The 16,818-nt window shown below is 38.0% G+C and overlaps 2 protein-coding genes across 3 annotated transcripts in view; one reads left to right on the forward strand and one right to left on the reverse strand.

Annotated features, from left to right (window-relative positions):
• Positions 1-1,517: 1,517 nt before the first annotated feature.
• Positions 1,518-6,997, forward strand: LOC133881897 (chromatin remodeling protein SHL-like). Its single transcript, XM_062320966.1, has 5 exons — positions 1,518-1,713; positions 1,888-2,233; positions 4,041-4,109; positions 5,740-5,875; positions 6,443-6,997. The coding sequence occupies exons 1-5, from the start codon at positions 1,641-1,643 to the stop codon at positions 6,467-6,469; spliced, it is 651 nt and encodes a 216-aa protein (XP_062176950.1). The 5' UTR covers positions 1,518-1,640; the 3' UTR covers positions 6,470-6,997.
• Positions 6,998-7,137: 140 nt separating this feature from the next.
• LOC133881896 (phenylalanine--tRNA ligase beta subunit, cytoplasmic) overlaps positions 7,138-16,818 on the reverse strand; it is a 33,021-nt gene continuing 23,340 nt past the window's right edge. For both annotated transcript variants that reach the window (XM_062320964.1, XM_062320965.1), the window contains exons 18-21: positions 9,910-9,999; positions 9,732-9,815; positions 7,618-7,708; positions 7,138-7,472 (exon numbers count right to left, since the gene is read on the reverse strand). In XM_062320964.1, coding sequence (XP_062176948.1) covers positions 7,640-7,708; positions 9,732-9,815; positions 9,910-9,999 — 243 coding nt within the window. In that variant the 3' untranslated portion in view covers positions 7,138-7,472; positions 7,618-7,639. The remainder of the gene's footprint in view (positions 7,473-7,617; positions 7,709-9,731; positions 9,816-9,909; positions 10,000-16,818) is intronic.

Here is a 16,818-nt window from a genome sequence, read left to right on the forward strand (position 1 = left end):
TTCTTCTCATATTTTATAATTTATTCTCAAGTTATAAAATCCTTTTTTTTTCTTCACCTAAGAAGGTATCAATTTATCACAAAGGACATAGTTTATTTAAATTGGATTGAAATAATTTGATCCGGCCTAATTTATTAAATTAACATGTTTATAGAACATATGATTCTCACATGTATTAAAAATGCACATGAGAATCACATATTTTAAGTGTTAGAATATTAGCTAAATAATTAAATTAATAATTTTTTTATCTAATTAAGTTATTGAGATAAATGATGATTTAACACTATGAACATATATCAATTTAATACATTAATTTTTTTTAAAAAAAATTCTCCAATCGGATATAAAAAATTGCTCGCAAGTCGGTTATTGCAACTTATTTATGCATAAATATTACCTAAAAGACAAACTGTTGTTTATATAATCTAAATAAATTTAATATATGTTTAATGGTGAGACTTAGCAATTTAGCATACTTGCAACGCATTCATAATACAAATCACGCAATCGTCCATAACAAATAAAAACTAGATTTTCAAGCTCAACTCTCTTAGGTTCGGTTGGGTTTGCGATTTAAAAACAGCGATTTTAAAATATACGATTTGAAAAAGTTATTTTTAAAAATACAGTTAAGCGTTTGGCAAAATCGCAGTTTGACCTTTAAAATCGCAGATTAGCCTTTCAAAATACTACGTTTTTAAAAAAGTACCACATTGCCTGCGATTTGAAAAAGCAGAAAATTACTTTTTCAGATTGTAATTTTTTAAAGACGCAGTTCTCAAACGGTTAATTTTTTTCGATTTAATTTAAAATCGTAAATTTTATTTATAAAATTGTAATGTCAAACGCACCCTTAGATTGTAATATTGGTAGAAGTTTTTTTAAGATATTTGTTATTCAATATTTATCATATTTTCGGCACCCTTAATAAAATCATCTTTTTTTTTGAAAATAATAAAATCATGTATTGAAAACAGCAGCAGCCAGCAAGGCCGTACAAGAATTTACTTGAAAGATACAGTTTACCATACAGGATCCCACCTCTGACCAGAACATGTGAGATTCTACAGATCTCTAGAAGCCGGTTTCCTTTTAGATAAAACCAAAATCCACATCGACGCTGACGTGGATTGACACCTATCCTTCGTCAACAACCCACAAAGTTGCCCCATATTTCCCCTTTTTTCTCAATCCTACCCCTGCTCCTTCCAATCAAATAACGAAACTCTCGTTTAAACTGCACAAATTATTTTTATATAATTCTTTTAAGACTTATTTTATATCGATTGACACAATATATTCAATAATTCCTGTCATATGTCAATTGGGCACGGAGAAAAAATTTGTCGTTTTATTACTGTTTCAAATTAAATAATTAAATAAATTAATATATATTGTTTTTAAAATATGATACTAAAATGAATAAAAAATAGTAAATATTGATAAAGTAAAAGCGGTGAGGATTACAGAGAATTTTATTCCGCGAAGCAGCGAATCAGATCTTCCAGGAAGACAAAAAAAAATTAAGAAAAAAAAGGTTCGGAATTTGCTGGTTTTGTTCTGTGTCGCTGGGTCGCTCAACCTCAAAATCTATCTCGTCCTTAATTGTGCATGTCTTTGTATTTCTCAGAACTCCCATGGCCAAACCAAAGGCACCCAGACGAACCCTCGACTCCTACACCGTCAAACACATCAACAAAACCATCCGAGGTAAGCCTCTTTCCCTCACTTTTTTTTTTCCCGAGAAACTAACACCGCCTTCACTCCCTCCCTCCCTCTCTCTCTCTCTCTCTAACTCCGAAAATAGAAAAAAAAAAAAAAAAAAAAGAGAAAGAAAAAGAGAAGAGAGGACTATCTGATTGTTTGAGTTCTCGTATTCTTCAGCCGGGGACTGCGTGCTCATGCGGCCGTCGGATCCGGCGAAGCCGTCCTACGTGGCGAAGATCGAGCGGATCGAGGCGGACGGGCGCGGGGCCAACGTGAAGGTCTACGTGCGATGGTACTACCGGCCGGAGGAATCGATCGGCGGCCGGCGGCAGTTCCACGGCTCCAAGGAGGTCTTCCTCTCCGACCACTTCGACCTGCAGAGCGCCGACACCATCGAGGGCAAGTGTACGGTCCACAGCTTCAAGAGCTACACCAAGCTCGACGCCGTCGGCAACGACGACTTCTTCTGCCGTTTCGAGTACAACTCCTCCACCGGCTCTTTCAATCCCGATCGTGTCGCCGTGTATGTAAGCCAATTGCTTAAATTTGTTTCGATTCTTTTTCCTTTGATTAATCATTGTTCTTTTTTTGTTATTTATTTTTCCTTGTTCGCTATAAATACGTGTACGTGTATTTGAATTTTTGCTGAAAATGTTTCTGATTATTATTTTTGTATTTTTGAATGCCAAATCGCTGTAGCTTTCTACAGATAGGTTTTGAAGTTCAATTGACAGAGTGTTTTGGCATCAATTCAACTCAGGCTATATATAAGCATAACATGGAAATGAAATTGAGGAATTTTCATCATTCCTCTTGTTTGCCTCATTAGTGAACTTACGATCACCATTCAACACCATGTTAGAGGTGTTCTTGGAACTTACAACTGCAATGTCTTAGGTGATATGCTTCATCCGGTGAACAAAAATCTTTAATTGATTAGTGTTTTAGTTGGTCCTTCATGCGCCATGCTCTGAAAACTCCAATTAAGAACAAATCGTTTTCTTTCGAGTAGATTCTTCACTTTTAATATCCCACTTTTCCTGGGATGCCCCGTACGGCAAGACATTTTGATTTCATAGTTTTATTCTGGCAGCAAGCACAAGTGGCTCTAAGCTTATGTTACGATCCTAAGGGTTTAACCAAATCGGTATCCAACAATCATCTTTTAGTAGAGGATGTAACCACAACAACAGAGTATGTCAAGTATGTTGGAGAGTGATTTTGTGGTCAAGTACTCTAGCTTGATGTACGATTTGACTAAAGAAGATTCTTACTTGAGTTCTCTGCTTTTGAGAGCGTAAGATTAAATGTGGTTGTTTCTTTGGGGTCGACAAAGCATAGCATGATGTTGCAGGATATTTGTGGTGCATATAGTACTACTGGCGAATGATGCTTGTTTTATGTGAATTCGGTGCTTGAGTGAAGTGGCAATTTGGTTAGTTTTAGTTGGATAGTGCATTCGATGTGAAAGAATATAGGTTACTGTCAGGCGGTGTATCTAGAAATTCCTTGTTATTCCTTTCTTTAAAAATATTTAATTGATCTGTACTTTAGTTGGTGCTATTTGGTCAAAAATTTGTCTTTTCATTGAGAGAAATGCTACACACGCTTTCACTCCCACTCCCCCATTCCCTGATGTGGCAGTGAAAATTGGATCCAAAATTCAATAGTGATTCATCCAAAATTTAATGTTGATTTTTACTGCCACATCAGGAAGTGTGCACTTGGGATTGTGTGTAGCATTTATCTTTCATTAATGATTCCTTACAAAGTTTTTTTCCTCTGTTTTCTTTCTAACCAATGATAAAACCTGTATTTCAAGATTTCAGTTGCTTTCACTATTTTGATCTTTTAGTACTCTTCAATATCTATGTCTGCTTGCTAGCTGAGTTTGATAAATTGTATCTACCTGGTCCTTCACTTCACCTTGTTGTAGCCTTTTTGACATGAATGACATGACCTGGGTAAGGTATGATAACCAGAGTGACAATTTTTGGAAAACTCCCTACACTTGGACATGCATGTTCATTGTTCAGTCCCTACACTCTTATCCAAATCCATTTGACATATGATGTTTTATCTCTAGCTTAAGCCGCTATGTATTGACTAATTGGTGTTGCTTTTCTGCGCTTAGGAGTGCTTTGAGTGAACTCTAGACTTTATCTTCACTGTGGCATATTGCCATTTTGGTTTGGTGTTTGTGTTTTGGAATAATAAGCTGAAGCTTTGCAACATGGGGTCTTTGGAGTTTAGAGTTTTTGATTTTGTATTTCTTATTTTATTTGAGTTTGTTTGAGCTCTTCTGATTGATTAGTTAATTTATTGTGCAGTTATTGCAAGTGTGAGATGCCTTACAACCCTGATGACCTAATGGTTCAGTGTGAAGGCTGCAGTGATTGGTAAGTTGAATGCTGTTGATCTTAATATAATTGAAAACTTTTCACATGTTGTTTCTCGGATATGGTGATTGAATTTTATGTGATGGAATATTTGTTTTTTGATAAGTATAAGAAAATAAAAAAGTTATTAGATAAGGAGAAAACTCATGTATAGAGGAATTATACTCAAAACTTCTCCCAAAATTTACAGATTAAAGTTAAAGAAATCTAAAATCTCTCAAAGCAAGTAAAAGGTATCTTGTTAATATATTGGTGTTTCAACAATGGTATTGTAATTAAATTCTGTTTTTTTTGGATAATTGCACCACTAGTCCTTGGAGTTGGCCTAAATTACGAATCACTCCCTGTGGTACAAAAAGTTCATGAAGGTTCATTGTGGTAAACTATAATTATAAATCACTCTCTAAACCTGTTTTCCGTCCACTAAGTTAACAGAATCCGTTAGTTTGCCACATTATATAAATAGTGAGATAACCTCTAAATATTATTTGTATTGTAATCCACTAACGAATTCTGTTAACTTTGTGGACGGAAAAACGGGTTTATGGAGTAATTCGTAATTATAGTTTATTACAAGGACCCTCCATGAACTTTTTGTACCACAGTGAGTGATTCGTAATTTAGGCCAACCTCAAGGACCAGTAGTGCAATTATTCCCTTTTTTTTTTTTTTTTTTTTTTTCTAGGCTTGTGAGCTATGCTTATTTATCTGTGTGTGAAACTAATTCAAGTGTTTGACAACTTGCCAAAAAATGGGAATGTGCCGAAAATCTAGTACTTGAAATAATTGATTATATATAATTACCTTGTGTGTCCAGCTTTTGCATTTTTCTTTTAGAGATATTATGCTAAGTTCAAATGAACTACATCTGTCTCTGATGCAGCATTGGGAAGGAGATCTATTTGCTTCTTTCATGTAATTCTCAATTTTCCTATTTAGCGTTTTTCTTTTGGGTCACATGCTATCTAAGATGGAATCAATAATTCATTTCTTGGTTCAAAGTTAATTTTGGAAGATGTTCTAGGAATATTATTAAGTTAGTAGTCGATTACCGTGTTGCTATGCTCCAACAAGAGATGCTTCAGTTATCCTGTCAATATTTTAGGAGTAGAATTTTTTGTGCGCAAAATACAAATACTGTACTTTTATCATTTGACATTCGAAGGGGTGTCAAATAATTGTAAAAAAAAAAAACAAAAAAAAAACAAAACAAAAAGAAAAGAAAAAGAAGAAGATGAGGTCTACTAATCCCCAGTAAATCGACCAAGAAGGGACGCATTAAATAATTTTTTCCCCCTCTAATTAAGAATTCAATGTTAAATTGAGTATGAGAGGCATGCCTTAAGCAATATTTGTCATTAGACATTTACTTTAGATAGCTTCTAAGTTTGAGGCTTGGGGCTATTTGCCTGGTTACAAGTCTAAAAGGTGTCAAATTCACTTGCCATTTATGACGGAAAATTATATGTCTATTTTCAACTCTCCCCTTTTGCAGTGCCGGGGTGGGGGAAGAAGGGGGTGTGGAGATTGCTTTCACCAAATGGATTTATGTATCAAATGCACCCAATTAGTTCACGCATTGGAATTTTATGTTTTAAACATTAGTTCACATATTTGAATTTTGGTCCAGGTTTCATCCTGCTTGTATAAACATGAATGCAGAGGAAGCTAAAAGACTTGATCATTTCTTCTGCGAAAATTGTTCCTCTGAAAGTCAGAAGAAATTGCAGAATTCTCATAATGCTTCCAGACACGCAGATACAAAGGTATTCACATTCGGACTCAAAATCTGCATGTTTAAAGTTGAGATATCAACTGTTGTTGTCTTTTCAATTTTAGGGTATTCTTTATGAGTTTCAACTCTCAAAATTCAAGGGGAGATTCCTCAATGCATGTTAAGGGCAAGTAACATGATGGTCTCAAAGTAATTGAAACCTATTAACGCACAACACACTCCTAACTCTTCTCTAACACATAAGAGTTCTAGTGAGTGTATTGATAAGACTTCCAGTAGTTCACAACTCTTAGTGACAACCGGTTCCTAGAGATAAGAGTCCTACTTGTATTGAGTGAAAGAGTTTTACTTGCATTTAAGTTAGTTTAGATTATTGATTACAGTTCTGTATTAGATAAGACTTATCTCTAAGAGATAGTATTAGATCAGGAAGCTAGAAGTTAGAAGTTATCTTGTATTCTATGTAATCTCTATATATACTGAATGGACGCTCACTAAATGAGCAAGCTTTGAAAGTCAAATATTCTGTGTTACTATAAAACCTAGTAGGAACTTCTTGCTGTATCATCAACGTTAATGTGTTATTATGATGCTGCAGGTGGATACAAAACGACGTCGGAGGTGACATATATAAACATATTGTAGATGTATAATGGAGGAACTGGAGGTTCTGTCTCTTCTAATTTTGGGCAGGCTTCAAGCAAACACAGAGGCCCTATCCAAAGCTCTGTAGTATTTGTGAGTTGATGGGGGGAGAATGTTTTGAAAACCTTTGTCACGTTTTCTTAGAAGGTTGAGGATGTGTTTGGTTGTCTGCATTCATGTAACATAATCTATCTCTCTGCTCCAGTTTCTTGTTCTTGAATTAGGAACGGGTATACTTGCCCTCGAAAAAAGAAGAAAAAGAAAAAAGAAAAAAGAATGTGTATAGTACTCGAGCAATAGATACAGGCTTTTTCATGTATCTACTGTGGTGTATATTTTCAGGAAATTGCTTGATAAATCATAGGTTTTGTTGCTCTCAGAATGATTAAACCAAATCACGATTATGCTGCTTAGGCTCCAAGACTTGAATGCTTTCCTTCACATTGTTTGTTGGAATAAATTTCCCCCCCATCTCAGACTAATAATAGCTGCCTTTACCGTTCCTGTTTGTTTGTTTGTTTTGTTTTGTTCTGTTTTTTTTTTTGACATTTTTAAAGCATTAGTCATGGCCGGTTCCATTTCCAAGCTCTGCAGCGACTCTAAAACAAATACAACAGGATCTACATCTCCACACATGAACAGCCAAAATTATGAAGATATTGCAGAATTACAATTCAACCAATCCTCTCTGATTTTCAACTTAAAAGCCCCTTCGGGATATAAACTTAATTCCAGTTAAGGGAATCTTGAAAATAGAAGCTTCACTCAACATGTAAAGGAGACAAAAGTATCACCTATCAATCAGAAGACCAAAAACAACAAAATATATATCCTTTTGATATGCCAATCTAAATCATATTATTCCCTGCAACTAGCTCCAAAGTCAAGAGCAAGAGTATGTTGCTTATGAATGCCAATGATGATGTCGTTTGTAGCAGTTCGAGCTGCTAAATGAGTTAGCATTGGAAGCAAGGCCGATGTGCCTGTGGTTATTGAACAACAAAAAACAATGCAAACAACAATCAAATCTACTAAATAATTCAGAAAAAGGCGAAATAATAACTGTTCAAATTTGTTTTAGAACATAAGAAAGCTGACGAAAAGGAAGAAACGATCAAAGAAACTTACATATTCTGTTATGAACCAAGTCCTATAAAAAGCACTGAACGTTGAGTTCAAAATAGGAGCAAGGATCAGGAATGTCGAATTTGCTCAAGACCTGAAACCACATAACATATTCTCAAATAAGTTGATTGTCCGTCTAAAGATGTCCCCAACTTGAATTGAAACAACACATGTATGAAATCTTTAATCCAGATGGCACAAGATAATGTCCTGATGCAAATATGCGGAAACATGCAATGCATCGTACAACATGACTTACATGCCTGCAAGGAGAGAAATATTACAAATTTGAAGGAAAGAAGCAGGTGGGAGGGTGGGGATAAAACCGATTGAACTGAATAAATTGACTGTACCAAACTGAATTGTCGGTTTCAGATGGTGTGCATCACAGACCACTTCCGTCCCCGGTTGAGTAAAATGAAAACCAATGATATATAGGTTCAGCGTACAGTTTTATATGCTTCCAAGACTAAAGACTATCAAACTAACTACCCTGTATAGTAGATAGAAAAGTTTATATGTTGCAACACTGTATGTCAGATTTATACATAGCAAATCACATGCACCCAGAAATCAAAAATCCACATAAATCTAAAAATCAAAGTATTCTTTTCATTCCTCAAAGACCCTTTGGAGCTCCTCAGTCATTTTCCGCTTAATTGTTGGCTGCAAGGTAAACTAGCGGAAAACTTCAAACTTAGGGTTCATTAGGAAACAAAACCAACTAAAACCAATTTAAAATTTCTTCAAATCAATTAATTCTCTTTCTAGGGGATTTGTCGGTGTCAGCTGGGAAATTTTTCAAACTGATTAAGTTGGTTCGGTTTAAAATCTCTCCCCAAAGTCAGTTGAAACTGATCATGCAGACTCCTTGGGTGGGGGGAACCAAAAGAGATGATCATTACTTTCATAGATAGATTGAGGAAATATTGCCAATAAAGTCATGATTAATTATAGACGTCATACCCATGTCCTTTAATAATGATGTGGCTTTTAAAATCACCATATTCAATAATGATCAATTACAGAGTAATGCTAAAAGTCTCTTTACTGTCCCTCCAATAATGATGTGTCTCTTAAAATCACTATATTCAATAAGAGTAATGCTAGAAATCCCTCTTGTATCCCTAAAAAAATGAGGTATCTTTTAAAATCGTCATTGAGATTGTAATTGATCACTATTGAATTTTGATCAAATAGCGATTTTAAAAACCACTTCATTTTTGGAAGGACACAAGAGTGACACATGAGTAACTTCTAGAATTACTCATTCAATAATGATCAATTACAGAGTAATGCTATAAGTCTCTTTAGTGTCCCTCTAATAATGATGTGGCTTTTAAAATTATCATTGAGCTTGTAATTGATCACTATTGAATTTTTGTCAAATGATAATTTTAAAAGCCATCTCATTTTTTGAATGACACAAAAGGGACACAATAAGGACTTATAAAATTACTCACAATTACAAGTCCAATTGTGATTTAAAAAGCCACATCATTATTAAAGGAATACAAGATAAACATGGGTATGACGTCTAGAATTACTCTAAAGTCATATATCACGCAGCAACTGTTGAACTAATGTCAAAAGTAATATTCAAGCAGAACATTCCCCCGAGTAATTATAAATGTCATAGCCATGTCCCTCTTGTGTTCCTCTAAAAATGATGTGGCTTTTAAAATCACCATGTAATCAAAATTCAATTTTGATCAATCACAAGTTCAATGATGATTTTAAAAGCCACCTCATTTTTAAGAGGACTCAAGAGGGACATGGGTATGACATCTAGCATTACTCCATTCCCCCCGCACAGGCAACTCCACTGTGGAAATGGGTGCAATAATTTTTACTACACACAAAGCAATCGAAGTGTACACGATCACATGGCAATCACATTTCAACAAATTCATGTGAGAATGGGCAAACACTTTATCATGAAATTACAATGCAGTGCATGTGTTCAGGATTTTAACAAACCAAGAGCGCATCCACAACTATCAAAGCATGCTCTTAAGCTACTAATATAAATAAACAGAGTCAATGCAGAACTACACAGCAATTAAAACATATTATATAATCCTTCGAAAATAAGTATTTGAGGAAACAATAATTACCTCAGGGTGCACAATTCCAGAAGTTCCTATTTGCTTCCCTTTGTAAATGATGCTAGCTTGTGTCCCCCGAAGAAACTCGGGCTCCTTCAAGAGATATTAAAACAGAGGTATATCATCACCAAGCACTAATACATAGCAAATAAACTGCAATGGGCGGGAGGGGGAGAGAAGTCCTTACATCTGAAGGCTTTAGATAGTATGTTGTACTGTCATCAGGTGGAACAAGCCCAATCACTTGCATGATTCTTTCCACCAGGCCATGAATTATCTGCAAATCATAAGATTTTTTTTTTGATAAGTAGATTTTATAGAAAAGAAAGCGTAAGGCGCCCCTACATACACATGAAGTATACACAGGAGAACCACAGCTGACCCGAAGAACCCGAAAAAAACCAGGAAACAGTCCCCAAGTCAAAACCTAAAAAACAAAGAACGAACTAAAATACTACCCATAGAAGAAACCAAACAGCACCCAAAGAACTAAGAAAACCTGAGAACAACCCACAAAAAAAAAAAAAAAAAAAAAAAAAAAAAAAAAAAAAAACCCTCAAAGCAACCAACCCTACGACCTATTGGCCCTGTCTCTCCTACACTTCGAAAAAGCTTTGATGTCTCCGTAATTTATGGAACTTTGTAGATTCCGAAGCTCCCTCTTACTCTCGCGTTTCTTGTTCTCAATCATCTCACCCCAAATCTCTTGATGCTTCTGTCTCTGTTCTTTAGTCACCAACGGATACACCTCGACGATCTTCCCCCAGAGCTCTGCCTCGATACTCCAACAATCCTTCTCCCAATTCTGATCGCAAACAAAAGGCTGATCCTTCTTCTCTTGAAGCTTTGATAACTCCTCCTTCCACCAATAGACTGCATCTCGGGCTCTCTCTCCCAAAGTCAAACCAGTGGAGAACTCTAAAGTCCAACTAGGATCTTCAGCAGACTTCTTCTCTTCTACTGGATCTACAGAGACATGTAAAGAAGAAGCTACGTGGGCTTGCACAACCGCAGGGACTAGAGAGGAGAACACCGGAGAAGAGTTCAACTCAGAATCGACCAACAAGGAGATAGAACCCAGAGAAGCTGCCGGAGCCACCGGAAGCAACAACTCCGGTGCCGGCAGAGGAGGATGACAGAACCCAAAAGAACCCGATGACACCAAACCCATACCCTCAGAAGAATCTTTAGAGGCTGGAATCTGGCTTAAAAGCACCGTATGGACGTTGCTCGACTCACCCCTAGTGGAAGGCATAAACGACGTCGTCCCTATAGCTGCCGACGACGAGGGCTCCGACCTAATGGAACCCCTAACAGAACCCGAGATCGCCGGACCCGCGCCCTCTGTGGCTACTGATGCAGCAACCTCCAAACCCCCAGGCGGAGGTCGAACCAGAATCAGCCCAGATGACACCTTCGACGTTGTCTCTGGCAGTGAACTCGATGGACGGGAGACTTTAGCTTTCGGCATGAGACGAGCCACGCGGAAACCAGAAGATTTACGACTTAGCCCCGACCCGGCAAAACGGTCCAGAAGATTCCTTACAGCCCGACCCAAAGCCAAAAAAAAACCCAATACCCAACTTACGCCACGTCTACAGCCTCAAATGTTCGATTTTCAAATTTGAACAAGAGGGACGCTTCTTACCCTGTGGACGAAGAGGACGGTCTTTGTCCATCAGGTTGAGCTGATGTGACTCCACCGAAAAGCAATCCACTGCTGATCTCTGTACAAACTCTGCATGCCACACCGTCGGAAGAAGATCAAGCTCACAAGGCTCCGGCAACGAAGCCCTTGACCTGAAACGACCGCCACCCACAATGGACAACTCCTTCGCAGCAATGGCCGGAACCGACCTCAACATCTCCGCAAAAGAGGGTCCCGTCCACTTTGGAGCCAAACCCAAACTCGGCTGAACAGCCTTCACTTCCTTCTTCTCCGAAGAAGAAGAGGAACCACTCCCACTACCCACCAGGCCAGAGAGAAAATCAACAACCTTTCTCAGCTCATCAGAGAATTTGATCCAACCCCACCCTCCACGACCCTCGGGGATAACAATGAACCCTTTCCGACCACCCAACCCGAATGAAGAAACCTCTAAAAAGTGCCCATCTTTGTTCCCACCTCTTCGAGCAATCAGAAGTTTCGATCCCTCTCTGAATGACTTTACAATTTTTTGCTCTTCCGGTAAACCCAACAACACTTCCAACATCAACGCAAGCCATTCAAAGCTCTGAGAATTCAGTATGACCACTCCCAGAAAATTTTTCCTCTTCTCCACCCTCAGCGCTGACGCCCCAGCCAAAACAGAGAAAGCAAAAGACTCGACTCCACTAAAAATTTGTTATCCATCTCACAACACCCCCGGAGCACTGACGACCAAGCCAAGCCAAAAATTACTTCGCCGAAAAAAGAACCACCCAAACCAAAGATCATGCTGACAGACCCCCCTGCGAGAATCACCCCCCAACAGACTAGCAAAACGAACACTCAAAAACCGGAGTACCAAACGAAAAGACTAAGAAAGATAGAGGAAACGGTAGACGACAAGAAGAAACGAATCCCTAGCTAGACGCGCTCTCACGCGCCGACGCTAGGGCAGAGAGAGAGAGAGAGAGAGTAAGCTTTGACACAACTCTTTAAGGGCATTATAGGACTGAGAACTTGAATTTGTTGAACAACTCTTTGATTTGCTTTATATGGACAAGTTAATGGGGGTGGGGATGAATAGGAGGGGCCAAATCATAAGATGAAAGGTAAAAAATTGGAACCACTTACCGAGTAACACATGAATGATCATTTTCTTTCCTTTTTTTAAAAAAGAGATTTTTGGATAAATATTCCTTTTTTTGGATAAATTATCACACTTATTATGCTGCGATGATCCCTTAAAACATCAACACTTATCGCTGAATGGTCATCATAACAATAAGTATGGAGTTTGTAATATTTTTCAAACAGTAAGGTAGGCAACATCATCACTTATCGCTGAATGGTCATCTTAACAATAAGTATGGAGTTTGTAATATTTTTCTAACAGTAAGGTAGGCAAGTGACTCACCCACTAATTGTAAATAATGGTTGGTGCCTGGCGGTCTATGTGATCTTTCACATTAAGGGTGTAGATCAGGCTATTTAAGCTCCCATAAGTAACAGGTGGAGGATAAGGTCCCATGTTTAATTCAGTGTAACTTGTGTTTATCTATCCAAAAGATTGATAAATAATGTAAAATGTTGTTAAAAAGAGGAGAAACCTTATGTGTACATCCTTTATCAATAAAATTCCCCTATGTCATAGCCCTCTAGTAAGGAAGTAATGAAGCAACATGTGATCAACAAACTCGCCACTACACTCACATGTAGCACCAAGTCACCAATATAACATTGCTTTTGATTCTATAATCCATCGATAAAATCTTCACCAAAGTAGCTATTTTGTTGAGAATACACTTGTGAGTCAAAAAAGGTTAAGTCTCATATTGGAAAGAAGTTATTAGTGTGAGTAGTTAACATATCATAGTTAGACCCAAACCCATAAATTAAGCTTTTGAGTTAAGTGGTATCCTAACATGCTATAATTAGTTTCCGTAGAAGACTCATTAAGGTATTAATCTTCTTAACATGTGGCATCAAAGCCAATGGTGGTGTGCAGTGTGGTGAATGGTAGTGGCCCTTTTCATAGTTAGAGCAAAGGTGTACGCCGAAAGCAAGCCCACATGACACACAAGTGATCCTGGAGACAACCTATAAATAAGATTACTAAAGCTTTTGTTTAAGGGATTAGTGATGTGATGATGGACTCACACATGAGAGGGAGAATGTTGAGCATACAAGTGTAAAAAGATTAAGTCTCACATTGGACAAATATCACAAATGTGAGTGGTTGATATAGCATAGTTAGATAGATCCAAACCTATTGGCTTGCGCTTTTGGGTTGAGTGGTATCTCAACATGCTATATTATAGTCTCCTTAGAAGACTCATCTAGGTGTTAATCTCCCTCACATATCCAAATGTAAAAAGCAACTTTCCTAGAGATTTTGCTACCACATATACTCCTTTAAGGGAATTGCTTATCTTAGAACTTTTTAACACTTCATAACAAAAAACTTCAATTTTTTTTTTTTTAATAAGTAATCTAGATATCATTAAACGCATAAGGCATCCCCAGGCACACATGAAATATACAAGAGTAACCACCTAGCTAGTAAGGGCAAAAAATAACAAGAAAATCATGATAACTAATCACAAAAGGAAAACAAATCAGTCGTCTAAAAATACAATGTTAAAAAATAAAGACTTAATCTCCTCCAAAGTCCTTTCACAGTCCTCAAAACTTCTACCAATCAATTCCCTTCATAGACACCACAAAAGGCATCATCTTCTACACAACAACACTTTAAGTGTTGCCAACAGTCCACCAACAAGCATACAAATCGACTACTCGTCTAAGCATAACCCAAGACAACTCAAATCAACTGAAGAAAACATTTCAAATTGCACAAGCAACCTCACAATGAAGCAGAAAATCCACGGACTCTACATTCCTTTTACACATACAACTCTAATCAACCACAATAACATGCCGCTTCCAAAGATTGTTCATGGTAAGGATCTTTCCTAGGGTTGTCAACCAACCAAAAAAGGCCACCTTTAACGGAACCTTAGTTCGCCAAACACTTTTTCCAAGGGAAACAGAAACCATCATGGCAACCCATGACATTGTAGAAGGATTTAACACCAAACAAACCTCTTTTGAAATGGACCCACCACAGCTTGTCCTCTCCTTCCAGTCTCATTCTTGCTAAATACAATACCATGAAGAACGAGGCAAAGGCTTTCACCTTCCAATCATGAGCCGCTCTAGTAAAGCTCACGCTCCACTAAATGACACCTCTTGCGTAAGCAAAACCAAATAAAACAACTAGAAAGGCTTCCTCAAGTTTCGTGTCCCCACACCAAAGATCAGGCCAGAATCTAACCTTGGACCTATCTCCCACCTCAAATTTGGTATGACTACAAAACTACCCCCAACCCATGCGCCTTGATAGGCTCATTAGAACACCACCCTCCCCATTCACGTCCATATTTAGAGTCCACCGCAACTCTCCACCAAACATCTCTCTAGCCCATAGAGCCAAAGCCATTTACCTAAGAGAACCTGATTGAACCTCAACAAGTTCCTAATTCCCAACCCTTCCCTCGGAGATCAGCATGAAAACCTTGGAGCATTTAACTAGGTGGCATTTGAACAATTCACCTAGCCCCCATACAAAATCACGTTGGAGCTTCTCAGTACAGTTTGCAACACTAGTGGGGAGAGGAAATAGGGACATGAAGTTAGGTGAGTTGGGTAGGGTGCTCTTGATAAGGGTAATCCTACCACCCTTAGATAAATAAACCCTACTTCAACTAGCTAACCAACGTTCTATCTCCTCAGTAATACCGTCACATATATGTTTGGCCTTATAGGATGCCCCCAATGGAAGACCAAGATACTTCAGGGCAGAGACGCAACCCCACAACCCAAGATTCCAGCCAACCCAAACATTATCAGCATCTTCCACAAGAACCAATTTCGACTTGGCTAAGTTCGTCTTCAAATCCAATACGGCTTCAAAAAGAAAAATAAGCTCCATAAATTGCGAAGATGATTGTGGTTTTCCCCACAAAAAAGTAAGGCATCATCCGCAAACAAAAAAATGGGAAATATCATTCCCTATCCTCACAGAGAAGCCATAAAACAAACCTACATTCACTGCAGTTGAAATTATCCTGCCCAACGCCTCCATCACTATGACAAACAGCAACAGAGACAAAGGGTCCCTTTGCCTCAAGCCACGAGAGCTGCTAAAGAAGCCTGTGGAAGAGCCATTCACCAAAAACCGAGATATGCACCATGGAAATAAAATAAGCTATTCATGAGCACCATTTCCTCCCAAACCCGCACCTTTTCAGCATGTACAACCAGAAATCCCAATTAACATGATCATAAGCTTTTCTAAGTCCATTTTGCATATAACCCCCGGTTTTCCAGATCTCAATCTGCTATCCAAGCATTTATTGGCAATAGGAATAGGATCTAGAATCTGCCTACCTAGGATGAATGCATTTTGTCCCTTAGAAACAATCTTCTCCAACCCTATCTTAAGCATGTTCACTAGAGTCTTAGCAATAATCTTGTAGATGCTACCACTATAATGATCAAGCAAAATCCGTAGGGTCAACAACAGCCTCTGGAATCTTTGAAATGAGGGCGAGGACCGTAGCTTTAAAGCTTCTCTCGAACTTACCACTAGCATGGATATCACAAAAGACCTTTATGATATCCTCTTTCAAAACAACCCAACAAGCTTGGAAGAATGCCATAAAGTAACCATCAGGGCCCGACGCCTTATCATCATTCATTGCTTTCACAACCTCCCACAACTCCCTTTCCTCAAAATCTACCTCCAACCAACTAGTAGCAACCTCATCAATAGAATGAAAAGCACGACCGTCCACCACAGGCCTCCAACAAAACCGCTCAATAAACAACCTTTTATAAAACTAGAAAATGTGCTCGCTGATCTTTAATCGGTTGGAAGAAATAGTGCCATCAATCAACAAGGAGTCTATGGAGTTCCTTCTTATGTTGGAGTTAACCATTGTGTGAAAAAACTTCGTGCACTTGTCACCTTCCCTGAGCCATAAGATTCTAGATTTTTGCCTCCAACTCACTTCCACCATGAGAGTGGATCTTTCCATTTTGCTAACAATTTCTGCCTTCCTCATACTCTCCTCAACACCTAATGCCCTCCCTCCCCTATTAAATGATACCCAAAACACATAGCTCCTCCAAAAGGACCTTCTTCTTCCTTTCTACATTGCCAAACACCTCCTCATTCAGGTCAACTTAAAATAAATAAATAAATAAACTTCAAATTTATCACCACGTTTCAGCTACCACTGTAGTTGATCAGCCCCTTGATCAACTAGCATCATTTAATACGAGAAATTATAAAGTGAATCCTCTATTCTGATTCCTAACTGCAAAAGACTGAATAAATTTGAAATTCTAAAAATAGATCCTCCCATCCCCAATAGAGCCAAATAA

The sequence above is a fragment of the Alnus glutinosa genome, chromosome 11 (genome assembly GCF_958979055.1).
Source record: "Alnus glutinosa chromosome 11, dhAlnGlut1.1, whole genome shotgun sequence".
In the NCBI taxonomy this organism is placed as follows: domain Eukaryota; kingdom Viridiplantae; phylum Streptophyta; class Magnoliopsida; order Fagales; family Betulaceae; genus Alnus; species Alnus glutinosa.